This window comes from Tetrao urogallus (assembly GCF_951394365.1).
Source record: "Tetrao urogallus genome assembly, chromosome: 17".
NCBI lineage: Eukaryota > Metazoa > Chordata > Aves > Galliformes > Phasianidae > Tetrao > Tetrao urogallus.
Window position 1 is genome coordinate 9,880,381 of NC_136830.1, and position 25,950 is coordinate 9,906,330.

Sequence of the window (25,950 nt, forward strand, 5' to 3'; positions counted from 1 at the left end):
ATTCCTACTGCATCCCTGCTGCTTCCCTACTGCATCCATCCCTGTTGCTTCCCTGCCTGCATCCCTACTGCATCCCTGCTGCTTCCCTACTGCATTCCTACTGCACCCATCCCAATTGCTTCTCTTTTGCATCCCTGTTGCTTCCCTGCCTGCATCCCTACTGCATCCATCCCTGCCTGCATCCCTTCTGCATTCCTGTTGCATCTCTACTGCATCCCTGCTGCTTCCCTACTGCATCCATCCCTGTTGCTTCCCTGCCTGCACCCCTACTGCATCCATCCCTGCCTGCATCCCCACTGCATCCATCCCTGCCTGCATCCCCCACTGCATTCCTGCCTGCATCCCTACTGCATCTCCATTGCATCCCTGCCTGCATTCCCACATCTATCCCTGCTACATCTACCTGCTGTCTCCACTGTATCCCCGCTTGCATCCCGCTCCCTCCATCCCCTCCCGCTCTCGTTCCCACCCGCACACTCCCCCAGCCCCAGCACAGCCCCCCCATCCCTCTGGCCGCACTTTGGGTACCCGCACCCCCTCCATCGCCCCCGGAGCCGCTCCCACCGCTCTCCGCCTCCGCGGGGCGGTGCGCGGGGTCGCCTTATTAAAGGTGAAACGGCGCGGGGGGACGCGGGGCGATGGAGTACGCGGAGGCGGATTATTACTACGGGGAGGCGGAGGAGGAGGAGGAGGAGGGCAACGGGACGGCGTGCGCCTGGCAGGCGGACTGGGAGGCGTCCTTCTCGCTGCTGCCCGCGCTCTACGCGCTGGTCTTCGCGCTGGGGCTGGCGGGCAACGCGCTGGTTTTGCTGACGGTGTGGCGCGGCCCCCGAGCCAAGCGGCGCTCCGCCGACGCCTACATCGGCAACCTGGCGTTGGCCGACCTGGCCTTCGTGGCCACGCTGCCGCTGTGGGCCGCCTACACGGCGCTGCGCTTCCACTGGCCCTTCGGCGCGGCGCTCTGCAAGCTCAGCAGCTACCTGGTGCTGCTCAACATGTTCGCCTCCGCCTTCTGCCTGGGCGGGCTGAGCGCCGAGCGTTACCGCGCCGTGCTCCGCGCCGCCCCCCCGCCGCCCCGCGCCGCTTCCGCGCGTCTCCGCCGCCCCGCGGCTCTGGGCCCTCTGGCCGCGCTGTGGGCGGCGGCGGCGGCGGCCGCTCTGCCCGCCCTGCTGCTCCGCGAGGCGCGGAGGGACGCGCGGAACCGCACGCTGTGCGACCTGCGGTTGTGGGGGGAGGGCGGCGGCGCGGAGCGGGCGGCGGCGGCGCTCAGCCTCGGCACCACCGCGCTGGGCTTCGCCGCTCCGCTGCTGCTCATGGCCGTGTGCTACTGCTGCGTGGGGAGCGCCGTCCGCCGCCACCTGCGGCCCCGCAGAGCCGAAGCGGCGGCGAGGAGGAGGCTGCTGCGGTTGATCGCCGCGCTGGTCGGGGTGTTCGCCGGCTGCTGGCTGCCTTTCCATCTGCTGAAGAGCCTCTTCGTGCTGGCGGCGGCCGGGCTGCTGGAGCTGCCGTGCGCTCTGCTCGGCCTCATCTCCCGCCTGCATCCCTACGCCACCTGCCTCGCCTACCTCAACAGCTGCCTCAACCCGCTGCTCTACGCCTTCCTCGACGGCCGCTTCCGCGCGCAGTGCCGGGCGCTGCTGGGGCTGCGCGGAGCCCGACCGCCCCCCGCCGCCTCCTCCACGCCGAGCGCTCCGACGCAGCGCTCCGAGCTGCCCTCCTCGGGGGGCACCAAGGTGTAGCGGCGCCCCTTCCTCCCAATAAACGGCCGTGCCGCCCTCGGAGCTCGCTCCCTTCTTCGTCCCGTCGCGGTCGGAGCCCGCGCGGCGCTGCCCCGGCTGCAGTTTAGCGCTGGAGGCGTTCTGCGCTCAAGTCGCACCGGGTTCGGAGAGTGCGTTCGGCAGGAGTTAGTCCTGCATTGGTGATAGCGTGGGGCTGGTGTGAGATTGCACTCCTGGAGTGCTGCAGTGGAGTTAACGCTCCTGCTGGCACGGGACAGCCCTGTCCTGGGGCCGGGTGGTTGCTGGCAGTCCAAAGGCTTCTCCTTTGAGTCCCAGCTCTGCAAATCCGATGGGGTTCTTACTCTGCCCCAGCCCCCACACCCAAGACTGTGGCCGCAGCGTGCTGAGCCCAGCCCTGCACGGTCACCTGGAGCCCTCCTAGCTCCCCCTTGCTTTAATGGTAGTTCTACCTGAGCAGGGCACATTTCCAGCTTGGTCCAGCTCTCTTGCAACCCATTCAGCCTCTGCAAAGGGCTGCTGTGCCCTGGGGTGTGAGCTCCAACCAGACCCAGAGCCACATCCCTGCAGCCGTGGGCATGAGGGGTGAGCTGCCAAACCCCAGACACAGGGAGTGGTGATGGAACTGGCCCTGCTGGGGGCACTGGGATGGAGGGCTGAGGGAGAGGGAAGGCATCCCAGCACAAAAAGCACCTGCCAGCTTCAAGGCTGTGTCCTGCATAGGCAGAGGTGACCCTGCAGGCTCTGCCTTCCCCATAGCTCTGCTCTGAGGTGTCCCCTCCCTGCTGCCCCAGGGTGCCAACCCCTGTGTTGGCAGAAGGAGCTGGGACAGCTTGGGGTCCTCTCTGGGTTTCTGCTCCAGTGCTTCATACCTGGGAGATGTGTGCAGTGTCTGCACTCCTAAGTGCCCATGGAGGAAAGAGGAGGTGGTGGGCAAACGCCAGGAGCCAGGCACTGCCTCCAGCTTCCAAACGTACTCTCATTGCTCAGGCTCAGACAGATGCAGAGCTTTGGGATGGGGGTGGTGGTGGCATACTGACCCTGTCTGTGCTGTTGGGCCCCCTCTTCTTGTCCTCTGGCTCAGATATGGTGAGACAGTGGCTTGCACAAGGCTGGCAGAGCTGAGGAGAGGGCAGGAGGGGAATGGAAAGGAACCGAAGGGCAACGCAGCCCTATAGCACGAGGGCATACAGAACTCCAAGGTGTCCCACAGCCAGCGCCCACCTTAGGGGAGCACCGGGCCTCAGGATGAGCAGCACAATGGCTCCTGCAGCTGGGCCAGGCTCAGGCTGCCCCATGCTGCTGTGGGGCTGAGGATGCTGCTGCTGCCAGGAGCTCGTGGCCGTGGTAGGAAGCTGCCAGCTGCTCCTGGCACAGGGACAAGGGCCCACTGTGCCCCTCGCGGTGCCTTGGCACAGGGCTCAGTGCAGAGCTCAGTGGGTCCCTTCTCTCCTGCGGGGCAGACACCAGTGGAGCTTTTTATGTCGGCGGAGCCGCTTCCAGGCAGCTGGCAGGAAAAGGAAGGCCTCGTCCTCTTGTCTACGAACAAACAGCAGGGAGCCAACAAAGCCAGGGTCGGGCTGGGGCTGCCCTGCAGGGCTGGGGATTCCTCTGCTGCCCCGAGGTGTTGCCCTGGAGACATGGCAGCTCGATGCTGGCACCTCTGCTCGTGCCCACGTTCCCAGGCGCCCGCAGCCCCTGCGCAGACAATGCAACACTTCATGAGCCCCCACGGCAGCTGGGCTGCAGATTCCCTCAGCCCCACAGAGCAGCCCGGGGTGGCTGAGCATCCCAGACCTGCTGAGCATCCCAGACCTGCACACCACTGCTGTCCCGGCCAGCCTCAGCTGCAGCCTTGGAGCCGTGGCCACAAGCAGCCTGAGCCTGCTCCTCAGGTACCAACACAGCAGATGCTTTGCTCTGAGGGCTTGGTCACAACACTGGCCTCAGAAGGGCCTTAATGCTCCTGGCCTGCAGGCACTGGTCAAGTGTGAGTTACGTCTTTGGACCCTGAGGCCACAAGAAGAGGGGATTGAAGATAGCTGCAGGCACAGGACTCCATCTCACTCACAGAGGAACCAATTGCCACAAGCTCTGGCCTAGTTCCCATTACAAGACACACCGAGTGAAGAGCAGGATGGGAATCACAGCACAGCACAACGCTGCCGAAGAGCAGCTGGGTCTGGTTTTGTGCTACTACCGGAACAGAGCTTGCGCAAAGCCTTTCCTGGCACACACGTGGGCTTTGAAGACATACAGAAAACACCATCAGCACAGGGCTGCCTTTAGATAGGAGCTCCTTCAGATGCTGCCTTCAGCTTTCTTCTTTCCTCTTGAGCCTAAGGCAAAGTAATCCTGGAACAATCACCACAGCAAGACCCAAAAGTTGATGTTCAAGCATTTATTTTCCTGCCTCGTTATTAAATACATGTATTTGCACCTGCATGGATGCCCTGTCCCTGCAGGCACCCAAGGTGAGGGGATGGGACTCCGAGCACCTGATCAGTGGGTGTCCCTGTTCAGTGCAGTGGAGTTGAACCAGATGGCCTTTAGCGGTCCCTTCGAACTCAAATGGTTCCATGATTCTAAGTAAAACTGAAACTGCTGCAAAGAAACAGCAGCAAGGTCTTGAGAATGGCTTTATTAGCACCTAAGAGTTCTTGGCTTCCTTTTCCTAGCAGAACTGAAGGTGAGAGGAGGCAGTTGTGCATCAGCTGTGCTGATGAATGTAACTCCAGTGAAGAAATATAAACTTGATCAAAAATATTTGGTACGAGAACAGAGATGAAATGCCACGAAGAAAATCTAAAACTGAAAATAAGTTCCCAGAAAACAGAGGAATAAAATCATGTAACACCTTCCTAAAGGGAGGAGTATGGGATCCAACTTAGAAACACGTGACGACTATTGGTTCTATGCTGCCATGCTCCCAGTGGTATGAATTAAAGCTTACAAACTGCATTATCCTCGAGCTGTACTTCAATGAAATCTACTTCTTCAGAACTCCTGCTGCTCACCTGGGGAGGACAAAGGTTTCTTCTCACCTCAACACAGAACTCAGGTCCTACAGAGGGAACATCTCTACCTGAGCAGCAGTGTGCAATCCCCGTTAACACACCTCCAACACACGTGAAGAGCTTGAGAAGCTGGTGGAGGTTGCTCCTGCATTTATGGAAGGATGCTTCTTACCTTCAAGTACACGAGGATCCTCAACCTGAACAAAAGCAATCAGCCTCAGACTGTATGCTGTCACAAGGGCCTGAAATGCGGGTAAATGAACCAATCTTCCCTCTTTTCTGCTTTTTATTTTTCCTGTGGTACGCAGAACTTAGAGCTGTTCAGTAACAGATGTTTACTTTGAACTGGGTTTCCTCCCTGCAACATCTACCACACATTCAGCTTACAAAGAACTGGCAACAGCGCAGTTCATTTGGTGTTCCTGGAGGTGGGCACGTCTTGCTCACGCTGTGACTCATTGAGCACTTGGGCTGCAGAGGTTTCTGAGCATGGACTCATTTGTACTCGCCTCGTGTGAGCAGAGCTGAGCAGACAGTTGGCCAATGAACTCAAACCACACGATCTGTGCAAGAAGTGCTCTGCAAGGAGCTGCAATTCAGCCTCCAGCTTGGAGCAAGAGGGAAAGGCAGCGTCCTTGTTGCTGAGCCAAGGGCCTGACAAAAATTAGCAGTTCAGGGCTCTGAGTTCCAGTACTTCAATTAAAATTACCTGGAATGGCAAGAGGATCAAAGCAACACAAACCTGAGGGAATCAGGACAGAACATAGGGTCACTTTATTTTCAGCTGGCCAAGGGGCTCTGCTGCTGTTGCGATTATGTCTCAAAGAAACAGCAGCAATAACGTGTGATAACTGCTAGGAAAGAACGTGAACTCCAGCTTTCTTCCTCTGACCACCGCAATTCGCTGCGAGCCACGTGAGCAGCCAAACTCTCTTTAAAGGATCCTCATCCTCTGTACTGTCAGCACCACGACAATTCCACCTTACACAGACCCTACACTCAACAACTGCACGAATGCCAGCCCTTACCCCCACACTCAGCTTTGAGAATCCTCACAGTTGCATCCCCTCCACACACACTGCCTGGATCCTACTCTGAAGCTCAGGTCTCTGTTTTTCTCTACATCAAGAGAAGTTCTCAAGTCCTGGCCTCCTCTCCCAGTGTTTAAAACCTAGTTTCAACTTCCTGTCAGATTCTTATGAGACAACTTGCTAGGCATGAGATTCTGGTCTTCCAGGTTTAACATGTACCTCAGATGCAAAAAGGGGACCCACACTTTTACTTCACTAAAACCACACAGCAACCCTCCCATCATACCAGGCACAGTTCCCATTTATTTTAAAAATAAATATTTATAAACAAAAGGAAGAAAGAAATTCAAAGAATTATAATGTTAAAAACTTTCCTGCCAAAAGCACAAATGTCCTTTTCAGTCACAACAAGCTGTACACCAAAACAATGGCAGCACTGTCTACAAGCTCTCTTCTTTCATCTGCTGTCATAGACTTCTACTGCAGGAATCCACATCTCCATCAAAGTAACCAGCAATTCTACACTTCCTGAGGATGTGTAATGCTATTCAGTCTCCTTTTGTGATCAGGTCCTCGATATATGCATCCAGTTCATCATCTGTATTAATATCAATGTCCTGCAATGAAAAGAACAAGAAATATCAGTGAAAAAGTGAATCTTGAAGAGCAGTGCGAGAATGGAAAGAACAAAACCCCTCCTTGTCCAGCAACACAGCATCTTCTGCAGCACACATCCTGACTGCCACAAGGTGGGCAGTGACAGCAGCACACAGCTGCTTCTGCTGGTCTGGACCCAAGTGGCACCACACTGAGAAAGAATCACAGTCACAGCATCATAGAATGGCCTGGCTTGCAAAGGACCACAGTGCTCATCAGTTCCAACCCCCTGCTGTGTGCAGGTCGCCAACCAGCAGCCCAGGCTGCCCAGAGCCACATCCAGCCTGGCCTTGGATGCCTGCAGGGATGGGGCATCCACAGCCTCCTTGGGCAACCTGTGCCAGTGCCTCACCACCCTCTGGTTGAAAAAGAAAGAACTGAAGTACAGCTCAATTCTGGACTAAAACACCCAGTGCCCGGACTGGCCTTGGTCTGATGAAGGTCACGGTGCTGTGGTTCACCCACCTCCTGCACCTTCTGCAGCAAAGCCACAATGTTAGTCCTCAGCTTCTGCAGTTTTTCCTCCGTTTCCTTCAGCTTTCTCTCAGTATTGCGCAGGTTTTCTTCACAGGCTTTGGCCCGGGCATCAGCACGGGTCTGATATGAATTGCACAGGTTCTGCAGACCCATCTCGTACTGTTTGAAATAGTCTTTCTATGGAACATAAAAACAACAAGAGAGGACACGTTAAAAGCAGCACTAAATGTAAAAGAGACCCCAGCAGGACTGAACAACACGAGGGTAATGCAGCCCTTCTGTACTCCCTGGCTGCTCACACTCCATTTTCAATTCCATTTTCAATTCCACACTCCTTGCCATGCTCACATTCACATACCTCATCTGCCTACGGTATGAAGCACAGAAATCACACAGGTTTTCCCATTCCCAAAGACCAGAAATGCAACAGAAGTGGACCGAATTCAGATTAAGGACATTGTGGTTTGGCAGTATGTCAGAGAAGAGAAAAGCCAGCAGAGCCAGTATCAGTTCTCTGCATTTTTCTATTAGCAGCACACGGATGCTGGTGCAGACTCAGCCACCAAAGGAAGAACAGACTGTTCAAGCAGAGAAGACTTCATCCCTGTTGGTTGACTCCCACCACTTCTGATATTGTTCAGAGAACCTACGCCTCTGGGTTAGGGAAGGAAACCCACAGAGCTGTTTTGCGGGGGCCTCCTTCCAGTCATTCAAACTACGGTGGAAGAAAAAGCCCTCAAAGCTTACGAAGTATTTCCTGAACACAGCACAGTGCTGCAGCTCACAGTACTGCCTCATAACAAACACGTTTCAGCTCTGCTGCTGGTAAAGTCCAGGAGAGAATTTCAAGCATGTGTTCTCAGCTTTAGTACATATATCAAGGAAATCAGGATACTGACCCCCATGCAGAATCCCATTTGTTCCTTGCTCAACCAAGAGCCTTAAGGTGAATCACTGGTGGGCTGTGAATCTTGAAATTCTGCTCCATCTCTGTGAGCCTGGTCATCTGGAGAAGTACAAGGGGGTTGGCTTCCATGCTCCCTCTTATTTTTCAGATGGTCTCTTTGTAAGTTGGACTTAAAGGTTGGGGGTAAACGAACAGATGTGCCTACATTCCATTTCTATAGATCTCAGACCCGGCCTCTCTTGTTAAAAACTTAACAGCACTGGATAAGAACTTCAGGTAGCAGCAGCCAACAGCTTTCCCACGCAGATGTATGGTAATAGAAGACCTGAGGCACCATTTATGAACTCTTTTTTTCCCCCTCAGATACACCAGTCTGCTGAGGATACAAATGAGCTTCTGAGGTGCGCAATCCTGCAACCAGTGGATGCAGGCTTGTCATAAGAATGGGGGAAAAAACCCCCAACAAACTACACAGTTTATTTTTCCAGATGTACTGAACTCACCAAGGGAAATGCCAGCAATCCTTCTGAACTCATGGAACTCAACTCCTTCTTGGAAATAGGAAAATTTGGAGGCAAGAAGTATCGCAAACAATTCCTATGCAGGAAAGAAGAAACAAAGCTGGAGTTTGAGCCTGAAAAAGGAAAGCCATCAGGCTGCAGCAGCTCACAAGGAAAACTGTGAACTCACCGAAGGATCTGAACTAGTAAGTCTACTGTTTCTTGGCCACTGCTAGGACCTGTAGTGTCTGGTTCAATTCCAACACATTCTGAGGTAGAAGGTTCAGCCACAACCAGCTCCTCTTCCTGCTGTGTGTCTGGACTCTGGTGCTCTGGAGAGGGAGGCTTCATCAATCTCACATCCCCACTACCCTTCTGTACCCTGAGAAAGGGAAAAAGGGAAAATCAGATATATTGACCTTCATCAGTCACACCTGAAACACTTAACAGCTTCATCAGAATCCGTACATATCTGCCACTGAGATCTCTAGATCACACAACAGCTGCCTCCAGGGGAGCATCACATGCAAGTGGCGAGCAGATTGTACTGAGTGTGTTGTGTTCACTCTGCAAAGCAGCTGAGCTGTCCTGAGTGCACACACACACACATTCCCTGACATGACAGCAATGTATTTCTGTCTTCAGTATCTATGCAAGCAAACCAGTCTTCCTCTTGAAAGCACAACAAGCCTCCAAAATGCAGTAGCTGAAGATAGTTACCAGCGATCTCTTGGAGTGGTGTCTGTAGGAACATAATCAAACTTCACCTTCCAGCGTATGCCACGCTTGCCCTTTTGCACAGCTGTGACACGGCCTGTGAACCATTCCTTGTTCACACGGACCTCCACGTGCAGCCCTTTGTCTGCAAGGAAGGAGACAGCAAAGATGTGGGCAAATATTCAGACGCTGGCGGTCACATTCCGCTTTATCTTTAGAGAAGGCAGCCACTGGGAGCTAACCTAACTGTGACAGCTCTCAGAACAGTACATGAACCCAAAAACATCACTACCACAGGGCTGAACTCCTACTTAGGAACATTCGTACGCGAGGAAATGGCGTGGCACTCTCAGACACTGTTTCTGCTCTATCTGGGCAGTTCAGGCTCATATTAGACTAGGACAACTTCCTATGGGTTTCTACTGGGTCACTTTCCATTCAGGATCTTGGGAACAAGCTGCAGAAATTAACTGGTCTGGCAGAAGATGCAACAGCATCTTTACTAGAGGTCTCTCAGCCCCTCTTCTTCAGACAGAAGAAATTCATTGCATTAATGAACTGACACATTTAACCAGTGAAACACCTCTTTTTCACTGTATCGTGAGTTCCTTTCTCACCTTTCTGAGCTTCCTTCAGTTCTGCCATATCTTCTTCCCCTGCACTGTCTGTGAGCTACAAGCAAAGCGAGGTCAGGTTAGATGCCTGCTGACAAGATGGCAAACACTTGACAAACACCTTCTGCTGCAGAGTCTTGTGCACTCTCACCTCCACCACCACCTCGCTGGGATCTTTCTTCTCCTCTTTCACTGCTACAAATTTGCCTCGTTTTATCCTCTCCTTCTTGCACTCTACTTCCTCCTCAGACAACTCCTCAGCAGTGTATACAGTCCTCTTCCTGGGGGTGCAGGCCTGAAGGAGGCAAACAAGCTCCAGCTGTACCTCAGGTATGTTATAAAACAGAATTTATTCGCCAAATATTTAAAAAACAAACAGGAAAAAACAAAAAGCCCCACCAACTCAGCACACGTATCTTCACTATTCAAGGTTCTACAGGGTGCCATATGACAATAGGAGCCCTCAACCCTGCTGCTCCATTACTTCTCTGTGATGTGACACAGCAGCACGGGCTGTGCAGAACAGCAGGTAAGGAGCTGATGGTTTTCACCCCACTGAGTCTCACCTGGGGCGATCTGACAGTGGCAGGTTTCTTTGATGTTGACACCTTGGCAGTTTTTAAGTTGGGTGTCTCACGTGGGCTTTTGGGGCTCTGTGGGACAGCAGAGGGGGGTCTGGTTGGTGTAGTTGGTTTGGCAAGAGTCTTTGAAGTGCTATTATATTTTCTGGCTGTCACAGCTGTTACAGCATTGTGGTACATCTTGGAAGTGCTGGCCTCCTCCTTGGAGAGAATGCTTGCCAATCTGGGAGTGTTAATAGCTGTCCAAGTTGAAGAGCCCCTCTTCAGCTGACTGACAGACCTGGAAGGAGGTGTAAGTGGTGGCGGTCTGCTGGGAGCATTCTTGATGACATCGGGTAAGGGAGGAGATCGTGGGCGCTGCGATCGAGTCACTGGCTGGATGTTCCAAAACAGAACAAGGTATATAGGGAGAACAGACAGAAAAGTCAGGCTCTGAGCTAAGGACAGTGCAGAAGAGCAGCCTACACTCTAATTGAGTGCTATCCCAATTACCTCCCCTGCAGGCCGTGTGGTCACTTCCAGAGGCAGCTTCTTTAAGTCAGCTTGAGATCGAACTGGCGTGGTTTTCTATGAAGGAAAGAAAACCCAGAAAGTTTACCTTTAAAAGCCACACTAACCCAGCCTAGCAAACCGTCTGCCCATTTCAAAAAAGATCAGCAAAGGTAAAGAAGGAACTTTCTGCTGTCTCTCAAGATCAGGACGCCAGCAATCAACTCCCACCTTCCTAACAGGAAATGAGACTTGAGATATTTGATTAAAACAACCCCACCCAACGAATGTGACACAGCACACACAGCATTTGGGGCCATTACTCTCAGCACCATCTGCTTGCACCAGGTCCCTCAAAGCCTGCTGTGCTTAGTGGGAGACCTCCAGGTTTACCTGCAGTGCTTCCAGTTTTTCCTGCTGCTGCCGGATTTTCTCTGACAGTTGTTTCTGTTTTTCCTCCTGCGATTTTGAGTCCTTCTTCAAGGTTCCCAGTGGTAATTTCTGCTTCTGCTCTGGAGCTTCACACCTAGCACCAAAGGAAAGCAAGACAACTTCAGTACAGACTGCAGACCCTACACCTCTCTCACTTGCAGCACGGTGCCCATCCTTAGCACAGCACTAAAACAGCACTAAAACCCCTTTTTCTTTCTGCAGCAGCCACAATCCCAGAGATACAGCTGTTTTCTCCCTCGTGGGAGATCTCATGGGAAATACATGCTGTAAGGATCAAAAGCACTGCCAATAAGCCAAGCCATTTACACTGGGAATTACCAGTTCCAAGCCCCGGAGCCATCTTAAATGAAGTTTGGGGATAGGCCAATACAAAGATGGGTAACAATTTGACTGCATGAACTACTGGTACAATCATATTTCCAGCAACAGTGCAGAAAGCCCACAGAGGAACCTCATTTCACAGAAGCATAGAATGGCTGAGGTTGGAATGGACCTTCTGGAGGCCATCAGTCCAACCCTTCTGCTCAAGCAGATGCCTAGAATAGGTTGCCCAGGACCACGTCCAGATGGCTTCTAAGTATTCACAAGGAGGGAAACTCCAGTCTCTCTATGCCGTCAGTGCCAGAGCACAGTCACTCTCGTGTTCCAAGTGTTCCCTGATATTCAAGGAGGATCCTCCTTTATTTCAGTTTGTGTCCATTGCTTATCACAATGCAACACTGCTTCTCTTGCTTGCAGCACTCTTCCTGATGCAGCCCAGAACACCACAGGTCATCTTTGCACACTGCCAGCTCGTGTTCCAGTTGTGCCCAGCAGGACCTCCAGGTCTTTTCTGAACAGCTGCCTTTCAGCTGGACTCTCATCATGTCCTGGTGCCTCAAGCTGTTCCACCTCAGGTGCAGGACTCGTGCAATTCCTGCTGAATACCATGAAGTTCCTATCAGCCCAATGCACCAGCATGTCCAGGTCCCTCTGGAGGGCAGCACAACCCTTTGGCAAAAGAGCCACTCTTCCACTTCTGCATCAGCAGCAAACTTGCTGAGAGCACACACTAATTTGCCACGTCCACCTGCGTGTCAGCACTAATTAGTATGTCCTAACTACTTGGTTAGACAGCAAGCACACCCACAGGTATCCATACAGGTACAGAACTACTGTCTGTCTCTCCAGCTATTCCATCCCCAAAAAAACCTCCTGACCATAAATATGCAAATAAGGCATTATTTATATTAACTGATTCTTACCTATTTTGTTCAGGATCAGGGTTCATAGAGCACACCCAACTATCAGGGTAATTCTTCTCCACTGAACTCAGCTGGAATGGGAGAGTCCTCCATTTCAGGCATACATCTGTTAAAGTAAACACTTTGCCAGTCAGAAATGCACAGCTTGAGGCACACAGCCATGTTCTTTCTATAGCACTTCTCAAGCTTATTCAATGCCCAAGGACCACATCTATTTCCAAAACATATTCCATGACAGTTAAGACTAGTGGCAAAGTACAGATGTACACAATAAATATCTTCCCTTTGAGGAAGACCTCAAATCTGGTAAACAAAGCAGCCATAACAATAATCTGATGAAGCCTGGCATCAACTAATACTTGAGCACTTCACTGCTACAGTGACAGCACTTACAAATGGAGTACATCCTGAAATCACTGCTCATCTCAGGAGGCAGGCTGTCTCTTACTGACACCAACACTCAAGAACTCAGAGATATAACCACTACAGTTAGATAATGTAATAGATTTTAGATGAGTCAGATGTACTGTGTTTGGTTTTTAGGGCACTGCTGGACTACCAGGAAACCAACATCTTAAAAATTAACAGAAGACGAGCATTTATAAATCAGGCTCTGGGAGGACTTCACAAGCCATGGCTGATGTCAACAGCGAAGATGATGAAGAATAACAGGAAAGTTCCTCTTATGTTCTAAGAAACTGGAAGTTACTGAGAAAACCATCTAGGGAGGAGAGCATGACAAAATAATTCCAAAAGATTGGCTCTACGTTCCTTGCTACATCCTCATTCCCAGTTCCCGTGGGAAAATGGTCATGGGAGTTTGGAGTCCCTCTATGAAATGAGGAAGTGGTTATGTTGAGATCTCCCTTCTCCCAGCTGGAATAAGGGCTTAGCCAGAGCGACTCAGCAATGCACAAAAGAGAAGCTAAAGAGATGACTGTAAATGGATCTCTTCTGTGCTATATCCAGAGCTGTTTCATAGGTGGTGCATCAGAACACTGGCTGATGCAACAAGGCACTTGGCTGCCCTCCATTGCTTATGGGGAACTTTGAGATCTTATTTGCCTTGAGATGGGTGGCTTTGATCAATCCCACTTCCTATGACATTTCTAAGCCCATTTTCAACTCTACTGCTAAGTACATCTGTGCTGTTCTGTAAGGCTGCCTAAAGAAAATCATGATCAGCACACTATGCAGGACCAGAACCTTCTTTTAAGACATTTAACTCTACCAGCAGATGCTGTGTAAAAGGCAGAGGGAACCACGATAGAGGAGTTTGTCTCAAACCTCCTCCCATTTATCTGTCCCCAAACTGGGGTTCCTCCCACGGAGGAGCAGCCTCCCACCGCTCACACGCACCGCACTGGATGGTGGTAGGGATCTCCATGGCTCTGCGGCGCTTGTAGCGCAGTTCACTGGATGGAGGCTGGTTCCAGTTTGCTGACAGATAACCAAACTCATCCCAGAACTTGATGATACCCTTCTGGGCTGGAAAACAAACAAGATTCCATTCAATACGGAGTTATGATCATAGACATCGTCACATTCACTCTTGGTTGTCCTCTCCCTCGGTTCCATTCCAGCCCAAATTTCCCCCTCATGCCCCTGGAAACTGTAAAGCTTCATTACCTATGGCTACATCCTTCCAGTACTGAGCTAAGTGCTCTCCCATGGCCTTCAGCAAGTGTCGGTATTCTTTGGCATCAGCAAAGTCTTGTTTGTTATGAGTTGGCTCCAGAACCAGATAGGGCACATCCACGACACCAACTACTCCACCACACGCCCTGCAAGAGGAACACAGTCAGGAACAGCATTAAACTGGTCGATCATTGCTCAGACACTCAGACACACAGCACAGGGCACAGCTGATGGCACACACACAGTCACACACGTTCGTTCTTGCAGCAGTACTGTTCTTCCGTTTATCAGCCTTCTAATTCAGACTTGAGCTGCTGTGGAGAGAACTCACTGTTCATTGGGAAAACATGGAAGTACTGGGAAATGTTAGAATACATGTTATTTGTCAGAATCCAAACCAAAGGTTGACAAAATGAAAGTCTCATGCTCACGAAGAACGATTAACGCAGAAAAAGATTATTGGAAGGCCTGAGTTACGTGTAAGAACATGCAGAAATATTGCTGAAAAATCTCCAAAAACTCACATGCCACCCTCCAGCTGTGGGCCCACCTTCTCATACATCTTTATCAGTCGACTGCAGTTATAAATGAACATGCCATCCAACTCACGCTGCTCAATATTCACACCAAAAATGAAATTCAGCTCTTTGGGTTCCTTCAGTGCCCTGTAACAGCGAAAAGAAAGGAGTTCTAAATATTTTGTCCTCATTTCTAAAGACCAGAAGTTTTGTTGAGCGTGTGTTACACCTGAAGATGAGTAAAGCACAAAGACTTCACAATGCAGACAACAATTCGGGCTGAACATTACTTGTTGAGGCAATCTAATTCTTCATTTGGATCATTTCTCCTGTGGAAATGGATTTTTGGCTTGTATATCAAATCTAATATTTATAATACTCCAGTAGAGCAGAGTTTTATGAACACACTGGTAGCACAGACCCATCCTCTCCTACAGCACTTTGGTTTGTATCTTCCAGATGCAGCTCCCTGTGCTGCTATCCCTACAAAACCACAGTCTCAACAGTCAGATTTTTGGAAATTTCTCCAAACACCAAGTTTTACAAGGTTATCACACCAAGTTTGAAAGCTGCACAACGCAACCATCAGCCTCACAAGAGCTGTTGGTTTTGTGTTTGTTTTCCTGGCAATGTCAGGTTGGCAATTTATGCAATTTCTGACTTCTTTACGCAGCAGAGAACTTCAACAGGAGTGGTCTTAAGTCCGTGTGTGAGCACATCCAGATTTCTGAGTCCGAATCAGCAGATTCCTATTCCCCCCCTGTCAGGAACCGTATCTCCTGCAGTGCACGAAGCCTCAGGAGACTTCGATATCCGTGTTACAAAATCAAACAAAACCCACATATTTTACAAAACTGTTCTTCTTTAACAGATTAAAACAGATTCCACAGCTTTCACGAAACCCAGACGGAAGGGTTTTTGTAATGAGGATTCGTAACCTTAGTTTCAGGCTGGAGGTAGCACCAAACACAAGGCAAAGGGTGTTAACCTTTACCTAGCGCTGTCTGTACCACTGTCCTGCCTTACTCCCACCTGCAGTGCCCAGGGAGCTGCTTGGCTGCTCTAAGTGCTTAATTCCTAGAGCAGAATGATGGAATGATTAAGGTTGGGAAAGAGCCCTGCGCTCACCAAGTACCACCAACCACCACCGAAGCACAACCCTCAATGCCACGTCTGGGTGAAGATGCTTGGAATTCTGACAATCTGCTGGCCAGTCTGCTACCACTATCAGATACTGAGAGAACCTGAGCTGTGCCTTCATGAGCATCACATAGCAGTAACCCGTAGCTCTAAGACTGGAGCCCAGCTTAACGTTTAAGCTCCCCAAAATAAATCCCAGAAGCAAACTCATTTCATGTCTGTTTTCAGTTTTCTTGAGGTCAACTTTGCCTCCACATAGACACATATAGATATATATACACCCTTTCTTGGAAACAGAAGCTCCCACAGGGCCTCTAGAGGGACACAAGAGACCAAAATGCCTCAAAACCTCCCGTTCTGCTTCTGAGGTTCCCTGGACAAGGACGTAAGGCCTTGAATTTCAAGTGAAAAGGTGTGCTCTCCTACAGAATAGGAAGGGCATCTCCTCATTTTTATCAGAGAGGACACAAAGTCAAATTATGACTCAAATAATGAAGAACAAAGTGTTTGTTTAAAGCCCAGCCAATCAGCTGGACTCGTGTAGTTGTCCTGTGTGCTGGATTTATGACCTGACCTTACACACAGGCTTTGGGAACCAGAAAGAAGAACACACACTGGTCTAGAACTGGCTGCACACTTATTCATCCCTGCTCAGGAGCAGAGCAGCTGAGCCTACACAGGAGTCAGGAGAGAAAGCTGTTTTCCCCGCTGTCTGATGGTTGTCACATCTGTTTTCCTCATCACCGCATATTTGAAACCTGACTATAACTCACATTTAAACAGGAAGAGCTGCTGAAGAAAGTCTGGAATTTCTCATTTCCAAACAGACAACAAAGGCCATACAGAAGCTAGCTGCTTTATTTTAAGATCAGTGTTTGCTGTTCAGCTCTTTTAAAGGAAAAGCACTTTGCCCACTGGTCCACTGACAAAGTTATACTTAGACATACATCTTCTGCGTTCTCAAAACGAAGAATGAAAAGACAAACTTTACATGCACAATTCAGATGGAAGCCGAAGATCACAGCTCTACCACTTTTGAATTAAAATTACTTCAGATTTTAAAATGCATGAAGTTCATTTCTGGCAACAAGTGTGGGATAGTCCTGACCCAGGCAGGGATGTAAATCAGCATGCAAAACAAACAGCCAGGAACAGGGACTTGGTACATACAAATCCCTAACCGTGCTCACCATCAGCCTTTGCTTTAAGGAATCAGCCTGTATGTTAATCAGCCTTTACTTTGAGAGATTCAGTTTTCTGTTAGGATTTGTGAAAACTCCTCATTTGTAAAATGCATATGAAAAATATGCAGAAAACTCATATATAAAGAGTTAATTATTCCCATGACTGTATCAGTAGCAAAGTTAACTGCAGCCTGAGCTAAGTTATAACAACATTAGGAATTGATGGCCAGGACTGCAACAGAATTCAGCAAGCTCTGAGGAAACACCTCTGCAACTCCAGAAGTCACTTCACTGTTAGTTCATAACGTGTGTTTGTTTCCCTGAATCTTCAATGCAAACGGATAAGCAAGAGAATGAAAAAAGCTGATGTTAAAAGAAGAAAAAAAAAAAAAAAAAAAGCTATTTTCAAATGCTTTTTTCAGGAACTAAGAGGGGAACAGCAGAAGCAATCCAAAAAGCCAACTCAACCCCCAGTGCGCACACACACAGTGCCCACACGTTTTTAAGCTCCGAGCTGAATTTTTCACTCTATCACATGCAGTGAAGCAGGAGAAACATTGGAGCACGTGGAATGAACGGGCTGAGAAGGTCAGAGCTTGCAGCTGCCTCGTACTCACCGCTGCTTTGCATCCTTAATCCTCTTCTTGACGTCGGCCTCCCGGCGCAGGGTTATGGCCGAGTTCTGCACCTGACGTAACGTCACCTGCCAGCACAGTGAAACTGCTGCTGTGACATCCAGGAACGCTCCATTCCCCAGGTTTTTTCTCTCTCCCCCTCTTCAAAAAGATCTCACAGATCTTCCAAATGTAAGGAATTCACCAGCTGTGCTGGGCAATAATTAGCGCCCCCAAACACACAGGGCCGCGCCAGTTGCTGGGTTGCTTAAGCAGCTACACAGTTGCTTAGAAGGAAGCATCCAAATGTAACTGCCAATGCAACCAAAGCCATAGGGTGAAGGGCAGGACACAAGAGGGAAATAGCTGGGATACTCCAATGCTGTATTTTTTGTTAGCTGTCATGAAGGAGTAATTTTAAGCTCGGCCACTTGCTGCACCACCTGGCAGCTCCCTCCCAGCTCAGCCTGTCCACCTCTCAAAGCAGGGCTGCAGCTTCCTGAGGTACCACCAGAAGGAAACAAAAAGAACTTTCTAACAACAGTTTAAGGAAACTGAGGATCAAACTGCAAGAGCAGTAAAGAGAGAGGATCCAAAAGAAAGAAAATCCCAACAGTTCTGCTTTTCTTCCAGTACTTTGTGTTCCCTCAGCCTCAAGAGAGCAGCAATCAAAGCACCTTCACAGTAAAGCTCAAACATTGGCAGGGGATCATTGATAGATACTGATACATATTGAAAGGTGTGTGCACTGGAGCATCAGCATGCTTCCTTCTCACTGGGGCTGGAAAACAGTCAGGCTTAAGCACGTCCTGCAGTGACAACACCGCTGATGACTGAACAGTGCTGACAACTTATCTCCAACAGAAGTCACCAGCTGCTCCCCTCGCGTACCCAAGTGCTAACAGCAGGTGCCAAGCATTAGCTCTCCCATCCAAAGCCACGGTTCTGAACCTCTCCCTCCGTGCCCAACATACCCAGCTTGGCAGAAAAGCAGGACTCACCCTGGACTCTCGTGTAAGGTCCCCCCCGAGGCGCAGCTCGAACGCACGGGCTTTGCTCTCTGCCTCCCGAGCCTTCTCCTCCGCTGAAACACCACGAGAAAGAACAGCATTAACCACCAGCACCAGCACCACCCACCCAGCACAGGCAGCACGGCATCCAGCTGGGGTTAAAGATCTGCAGAGATGGCCTGTGCTGGGTCACCTGGACAAGGGAGAGATGACAAAGTAACACAGAAGGGTACAAAAGAAAATGTTATACATGAGATGATCATTAACAGACAAACTAGAGTCAGAGGGCACTGACAACACTGGCACAACAGCAGGGCTAAAATCTATGAAGGAAGGAAATCTCAAAAATTGTGCATGTTCACCGTATTTTTCCTGGAAAAAAATGTTAATCTGTGCTATACACAAAACAGGACACAGAAAACCTACCATTATGTCCAATGCTCTTTGCATACACAAATTTTACCACCTGAAAGAACTTCCTCTTCCTGCCTCTTTTACATATTACCAACAGGACTGCATGCCAGCTGGCACACACTGCCCCATACACCCACCCACTTCAGAACCATTCAACAAATTTCATTTTCAGCAGAGAAATTCCTTCCTAAAATGGAGACACAAACAGCTCTTGCAAGTTAGCAACGCATACCTTGCATCTGCATGCTCTCCCATCCAAAAGCACACTGGCTATGATCCTCTAATACCTCCCTTTCATGTCAGAAGGCTGCTGTACCTACAGCTGCGTGGACAAAGAACTCACTGTTTGGAACACATCTCTTTTCTCCATCCCACACACTACGAAGCCCCATGGTAAATGTGGACTGGCAAGTCGTGCCCTGTTTGGGCAGGGGATGCCTCCAGCTGCAGCTGCCACCTGGACCATACATCTCATGGAGGTATTTTGGCTGCTGATGCAGGACTGATGTTACTGCAACACTGTGTCAGCTTATGGGAGCAGAATTTGCTGAGAGAGTTACTGTAGAGATTTCTAACAGGAACAGATTGATATATATATAAATGTATGCACAGAAACGTTTGCATGCACCATCACTAGAAGAAAGGATGAGATATGCAGGGTGAAGCAAAATATCACACAGTAGGATCTTGGAGACAAGCAGCATCTCTCCAAAAAACAGTGCTCTCTTTTCAACCAGAAAGAACCCAGATGTTGTAGGAAACACCTGCTGGGTGGTCACCACCACCCCCAGTGCTGGGTCAGAATTACATGAGGAAATGCACATCTGTAGTGCATCCAGGTATGAGAATGCAAGCGGGTTGTCAGCTTGCTTAGACCATGGAAGGTCACCTTTCCTTTCTTCTCTGTGCTGTGTTGGAGTTCTGTTATTCTAGCTCCCACTGAAGCACACTCCAAGGGTCAGAGTAACTTTATCAAGCAAGGAACAGCTTAATTGCACTGCGTGACAGACTGAAGTCACCCAGTGCCCTCACAGTGCCCCTACAGCTTGGTTAAATGGGAAAACACAGAAATTTGGAGATAGCTTAAAAACACATCCCCTGGAATATCCCATCTGTATCTAAGCCTGGATTGCAGCAGCTGGCAAACTAGGCACAGTCAGGTCTGAAGGGAAGAACGGAGTGCTGCCTGCCCATAAGGTGATGCCTGCTTTATTAAAGCAATGGCAACTTAGGAGGATGTCTGACAGGGCACAATTCATTCCCAGGTCTGAGAGTGGAGAGCCTAACAGACAAAACCACTCCAAGCACACAGAAGTTAGAGTCAGCATTCCAAGGAGAGCAATGGCATGGCACACCAACAGCACTGCTGAGAAATGTCAAGCTCAGAATACAGCTCTTAATGACTTCTGGTGCTGGACTTCTACATAACTCTTCACCTTTTCCATTTGCTTGCTTTCCAAAATGAGCTCTTGAAACTCTAAAATGGCAATGCCTCAATGAAGTTTCCTGGAGCTGCAGAGGTCCATCTGGTCACTGAGGGATGCTACAACTCATCCCAGGAGGCAGAAAAGTTGGTTCTCAGAGATTGAGGTATCTTTAATACCAGCATGTCTCTATTTCTGGACTGTGATACATATAGGATGGCGTGCATTCTTGCAGACAACACATTGGAAATAAGTCAAAATTAATTTTCTCTATCAACAGCAGAAAGAGAGCCCTTGGTACATGGAACAGAATACTAAAGATGAAGCTGACTTTCCCCAAAAGCAAAGAAATGAGATCCGTTCCACTGCAGCTGAGGTTAATGCTACAGGAATGTTTCAGCCCTGAAGACTTAATGCAAACAAGGTCTGATGTTCGCCTCGAGTTTTCAGCATGCTCAAAGCTCTTTGTTTGGCAGTCCCTTAGTGCTTTGGTTTGTGTTTCAGTGCTGATAGCCATTTCAGTGCTGGTATCTGTTCTTGGCACTGGGACACTGAATGGCAGCATTCCTCACTGCCAATGCACTCAAGCTCACCTTTCAGAAGTCATGAAAGCCTCATGTAATGCTGCAAAAAAGAAACCTTTCCAAATCATGGTATCTGTAACCTTCTTGAGCAGAATGCAAGTTTGCTGAACGCCTGCTCTGGCTTTAGGCCTCAATCTAAAATAATTTATCTATGAGGACAGAGGCACAGGATAAACTGCTTGAACTTCATGATCTATCATACTTCATAAAGGAATAAGAACAGAGAATGAGATCCTTTTGCTGCTTTGGGCAGGGTCAAAAATCACATTGCTGTTATGAGTGCATATGTTGAATGTGGCACTGCCTCTTCCTCACCATCATCATCACCTGATCTGCACAAATGCACGTGCATAGAGCAGCTCTTCAGACACACACCTCTGCAACATCAGGTTTTTATTTATGAAACCAGAAGACACAGGTTAACACAACTCCAAGACAGCCCCAACACTGTGGGTTTTCCCCACCAGGGGTTGCTGGGAAGAATTTGTTAAATTTCATATATTTTGCATAATTGAAAGCTATACTTGTAGCTTATGTGCTTTCCATATGTTGAGTAACAGTATTATCAAGTATGGATTCTCCTGTGGACAAGATTAATAGCAAGGGTAAACCAGATGGACAAAGGGTAGTCTTGGAGCATGAAGGACATCAATAAAACATGAGGATTCTGTTGTGCACCCATATCACTTTATGCCTGATAGAACAAAAATCTGTTGTTGAACACCTTCAACAGGGAATCAATGCAAGAAGAACAGAACGGTGAGATAACAAAAGCAGAGGGCTTCTTCAGCTGGAGCAAGGGAGAGCTGTGTGCCTCGAGGCTTATTACATGCCTTCCCTAGAGGAAGTGCTCTTCAGAAATAACATAAATCCCCTCCACTGCACAGAAGCAAGTCTCAGTCATCCATAGTAACTAGTTTTTGAGCAACCATGGTAATCACAGACACTAACAGCTTCAGGTGATACCCAGTGAGACAGCCTCGTCCTTCCCTCTGCTACAGCAAAATCAGGATCCATGCTTACCCCCAGGACTCACCTATCCTTGCCATGTGCTCTGCTTTCTTCACCTCTTGCTCTGCACGAGTCTTGAAACGATTTGAAGTATATTTGTACATCCTGTGATGATCAGAACATCAGCAATCTCAGCAGTAAGGTCAAAGCAAGATTTCGTCACTTTGTTTAGAAAATAAAGTCTCCATAGGCTACTCTACTATTTTCCCCCAATGGATATAAATAAACAGAGAAGGTTTATGAATCAGTAACTGAGCATTTTGGAAGTACTCAGGCCATATCTGTAGTCATAGATGCTCTAGCAGTAGCTGCAGCTGCATCACTCCCTTCTACATCACACAGCGAGGTGCAACAAATTCCATATTCTTGAAAGGAATCCAAGATTAAGGAGAACAACTTCTTCAGAAGGGAAAAGAGTGCTGAACACGTATGTAAAACTTCTCAAAAACAAAACACAAAACTTCCACTCCAGATTAATAATCCTTCCTTTCTCCTGCAAATAGCACCGTGCAGTTTCACAGCACGCACCTCCAGGCAGAGTTAGCTCAAAGCCTGTAAAGCAGCATAGGAAATGTCTGAACACAGCTTCAAGTTGCAGCTTCTAAATACAGGACACTTCTGATTTACAACCTTGTAAAGTGTTATTGAGTTGCAATGGCTTGTTTTACCTTCCACACACAGTGCAACATGTCAAACAACCACGTTAGGAGAGGCAGAGTCAGATACCGGGTTGTGCAATCTCCTCAAACCTACTTGAGGATGATCTAAGCTACCTGGAGCCAAGAACCAGAACGCATTCTGAAAAACACAACTGCTGTCAACACGTTGGCATAATTAAATTACATCACCCACATTCTGCCTTACATTCCTGGGTGAGAGGGAACAGGGTGAAGCTGAATGATCTCAACAAATGACTCCTGAGGAAGAAGGTTATGGTCAACAGCTCCACGTCCAGGTGAAGGCTGGTGACAAGGGGTGTCCCCCTGGTCTGTCCTGCAACCAGTGCTCTTCAGCATCTTGATCAGCAACACAGGCAGTGGTGTTGAGAGTACCTCAGTAAGTTTGCTATAGAAACCAAACTAAGCAGTGTGGCTGACACGATGGAAGGCACCCACAGGGATCTGGACAAGCTTGAGGAGTGGGCCCACATGAATGTAGTGGGGTTTAAACAAGACCAAGTGCAGAGTGTCGCAGCTGGGTCGGGGCAATCCCAGCTAAGTGTAGAGAAAAAATCCTTGAGAGCAACCTTGCATAGAAGGATTTGGGGGTTCTGGTGGGCAAGAAGCTGGGTGTAAGCCAGCAGAGTGCCCCTGCAGCCCCATCTCTGGAACTGTTCTCAGTCAGGCTAGATGGGGTTTTGGACAGCCTGGTCTAGTGGAAAACATCCATGCCCACAGCAGGGAGATTAGAAGGAGATGATCTTTAAGGTTGCTTCCAATCTAAGCCATTCTATGATTCTAAGTGAAGTACTTGGGCAAGATCACAGACAGCCTGCTTCACCAAGCAAGGTACACCTCTTTTTCAACCCAGAGAGGCAGACTAAGCTGCCACCCCAGCTCCACTCCCACCTTCCCAGCGCTGCTCCCTGCACCAGCTTCAGTTACTTGCAGGAATGTTCAATAGCCCAAAAGCAAAACAAGGAACACAGATTTGGTTCCAGATAAACTGTCCCAGAGACTGAACAATTCCTGAAAGAAGAAACCACCCAACCATTACGTTTTGCTTTATTTTGCAATGCCAAATGGCTTTGGCTACAGCCAGGAAAGCTCACATTCAAGTGGTGGGAACAGATCCGCATTGAGAAGTCTGACAGACAAGAAATCCACATTTCCCTACCTTCAAAATCATCCTACAGTGTCCTCATGAAGGAAACTCTCTTGCACGTGGTGCAATAATAGCACACAGCACACAGCCAAGGCAAACAAAGCAGCACGCAGTGCTACTGCAGCCACCAGCACCTGATGCCTGCTGAGATCATTGCTTGCTCAAATAGCAGGCATATAAGCTAAAGTGCAGAACTGCCTGCTTACTTCTAGCTGCATGCACTGTGCTGCCAAACAAGTTGAAACAGTGATTGTGGGAGGCAACAGATGAAGTAACTGTTCAAGAGATGAAAGCAGCTTCCAGGGAGGGTGGTGCTGCGGCATCACACCTATAAACGCTGCTGAAAGATCTGCACAGAAGCAACTTGCTCCTGACTCCTGGACATTCCAGAAAGGTTGTATGAGATCTCACTGAACTCAAGCAAAGGGTAGAATGTATCCATATATCCAGAGCTGTTTTGTAAGGAAAAACTGCTTCCTCAGTCTTGACCTTTTTCTCCCACCTGAATGGGAGGAACACATTGGTAGCTGATTATACAACCCACAGCATTAAGGAAGGACAAGTGACAACAGAACAACAGATGTCCTGCTCAGAACACAAGCTGTTATTTTTGAAGGAGAGCAAAACAAAGGCTGCAAAACCCAGGTTTGCACAGTAAAGGCATTTAAACACTCTGAGGACCATTACAGATTTCCATTCTTTGCTCCCTAACATAAAAAAAGTTAACCTGCAGACAAGTCACTGTTAAATGATCTTCCTTCAGAGATGAAGACAGAGTTACTGCCTTACCAATGGGAGAGAATTCACTGCCTTCAGCAGGCCACCCTCCTCAGCAGATCTTGAGACCAGAATGGCCCAATGCAGAACATGAAGTGATCATTTCAAGCAGAAAGACACTTGGCCAAAAGCTCACCAAGGATGTAAAAAGACTACAGTCAGGATCATTTCTTAGCTCACCATCAAGTAATGGCCTGCTCTTAGCATGGCAAGCTAGTGTATAACACGTTTTCTTAAAAATCCAGCCACAGAAATGGCCAGGTGTGTCTCTATACCGATGGATGAATGCCATTCCATTACAGTACTTAAGCAGTCTTTAATTAGGAGGATATGAATAAAATTAACACTCGGGCACCATGACTCTCCCGCAGAGATTAGCAAATAGCCCTTACACAGAACACTCAGCACAGCATCCTTTGGGCTGCCAGCCAGGAGGACCATCACTGCCCCTACATGCTTGTAGCTGGCTACAAAAGCTCAGCAGTAATCCGGCCTAGACTGCAGCAGCTCTGCCACAGACAGCCGTGCTCAAGTGCTGCAGCATCAACTGTCCTCCAAAGGAACGGTGTAACATCAGCAGGCTTCCCCTCTATGCTCCTGTACAAATCATTCTGCAAGTCCAGGAGAGTAGCATTAAGCTGCAGACACCTCAGGAGCCAGACAGGGATGCATGAGCTCCGGCTTCAACTCTGAAGGGAAAATCCATGACACCAGCACCCTGCATTTTCAGTAAGTTCATGGAAACATGCAAACAAATCACCAACAGCTGTAAAAAGAGCAACTTCATTCTCAAAAAGGACTGACTGACTGGCCTTCCTCTAGCAGGTTCCTCAAGAAAGAGCTGTTCAAGAGAGAATAAGTTCTGTTCAGGGACCAGAAGGGAAGTGAATGAATTTTCACAGCCTGTTATGGCACACTGTGGGCACCTACCAGAACGGCTCTCAAAATCTACGATGAAATTTCAGCAGCCATGCAGCCATCCATGGCTGGCATTAGGAGTACAAGACCAGGAGGATGCAGTCTAGACACTCTAAAGTAATACTCTCCCCTTTTGCCTTCCTCCCATAGTACTCTTCTGGACTGTGGCACGGGATGAAGCAGCACATGGCAATCACACACAGGTAAAATACAGAAATTCAGAGTGTAAGATCCCATCAACCAAGCAAACCAGGATTTACAGCAGCAAGTCATTCTGACTGCCTTTGACAGTGAAAAGGCTGAGAAGGGGAGAGCAGTAGATGCAAACTCGCTTGACTTTTCTCAGGTTTCTGACACCACTCTCCAAATTCTAATTAAAGAAGCTGAGTAAGTATGAGCTTGACAGGCAGACTGATGTAAGCTGAAAATTGGCCAGGTTCAAAGGGCACTAATCAGCAGCTTGACAACTAA

At 48.9% G+C, this 25,950-nt stretch overlaps 2 protein-coding genes across 2 annotated transcripts in view; one reads left to right on the forward strand and one right to left on the reverse strand.

Moving 5' to 3' along the window:
* Window positions 1-423: 423 nt before the first annotated feature.
* Window positions 424-1,739, forward strand: LOC306953148 (apelin receptor A-like; the record flags this gene model as incomplete). The annotated part of the gene is made up of 1 exon (XM_079544004.1): window positions 424-1,739. The coding sequence occupies exon 1, from the start codon at window positions 639-641 to the stop codon at window positions 1,737-1,739; it is 1,101 nt and encodes a 366-aa protein (XP_079400130.1). The 5' UTR covers window positions 424-638.
* Window positions 1,740-6,332: 4,593 nt separating this feature from the next.
* MORC2 (MORC family CW-type zinc finger 2) overlaps window positions 6,333-25,950 on the reverse strand; it is a gene marked incomplete at both ends in the record, with an annotated part of 35,709 nt that continues 16,091 nt past the window's right edge. Inside the window, 17 exons of the mRNA XM_079543638.1 lie at window positions 6,333-6,401; window positions 6,907-7,095; window positions 8,329-8,422; window positions 8,516-8,707; window positions 9,046-9,187; window positions 9,660-9,714; window positions 9,808-9,951; window positions 10,223-10,612; window positions 10,730-10,804; window positions 11,120-11,252; window positions 12,424-12,529; window positions 13,783-13,911; window positions 14,053-14,207; window positions 14,586-14,726; window positions 17,521-17,606; window positions 18,519-18,601; window positions 21,986-22,065. Coding sequence (XP_079399764.1) covers window positions 6,333-6,401; window positions 6,907-7,095; window positions 8,329-8,422; window positions 8,516-8,707; window positions 9,046-9,187; window positions 9,660-9,714; window positions 9,808-9,951; window positions 10,223-10,612; window positions 10,730-10,804; window positions 11,120-11,252; window positions 12,424-12,529; window positions 13,783-13,911; window positions 14,053-14,207; window positions 14,586-14,726; window positions 17,521-17,606; window positions 18,519-18,601; window positions 21,986-22,065 — 2,263 coding nt within the window. The remainder of the gene's footprint in view (window positions 6,402-6,906; window positions 7,096-8,328; window positions 8,423-8,515; window positions 8,708-9,045; window positions 9,188-9,659; window positions 9,715-9,807; window positions 9,952-10,222; window positions 10,613-10,729; window positions 10,805-11,119; window positions 11,253-12,423; window positions 12,530-13,782; window positions 13,912-14,052; window positions 14,208-14,585; window positions 14,727-17,520; window positions 17,607-18,518; window positions 18,602-21,985; window positions 22,066-25,950) is intronic.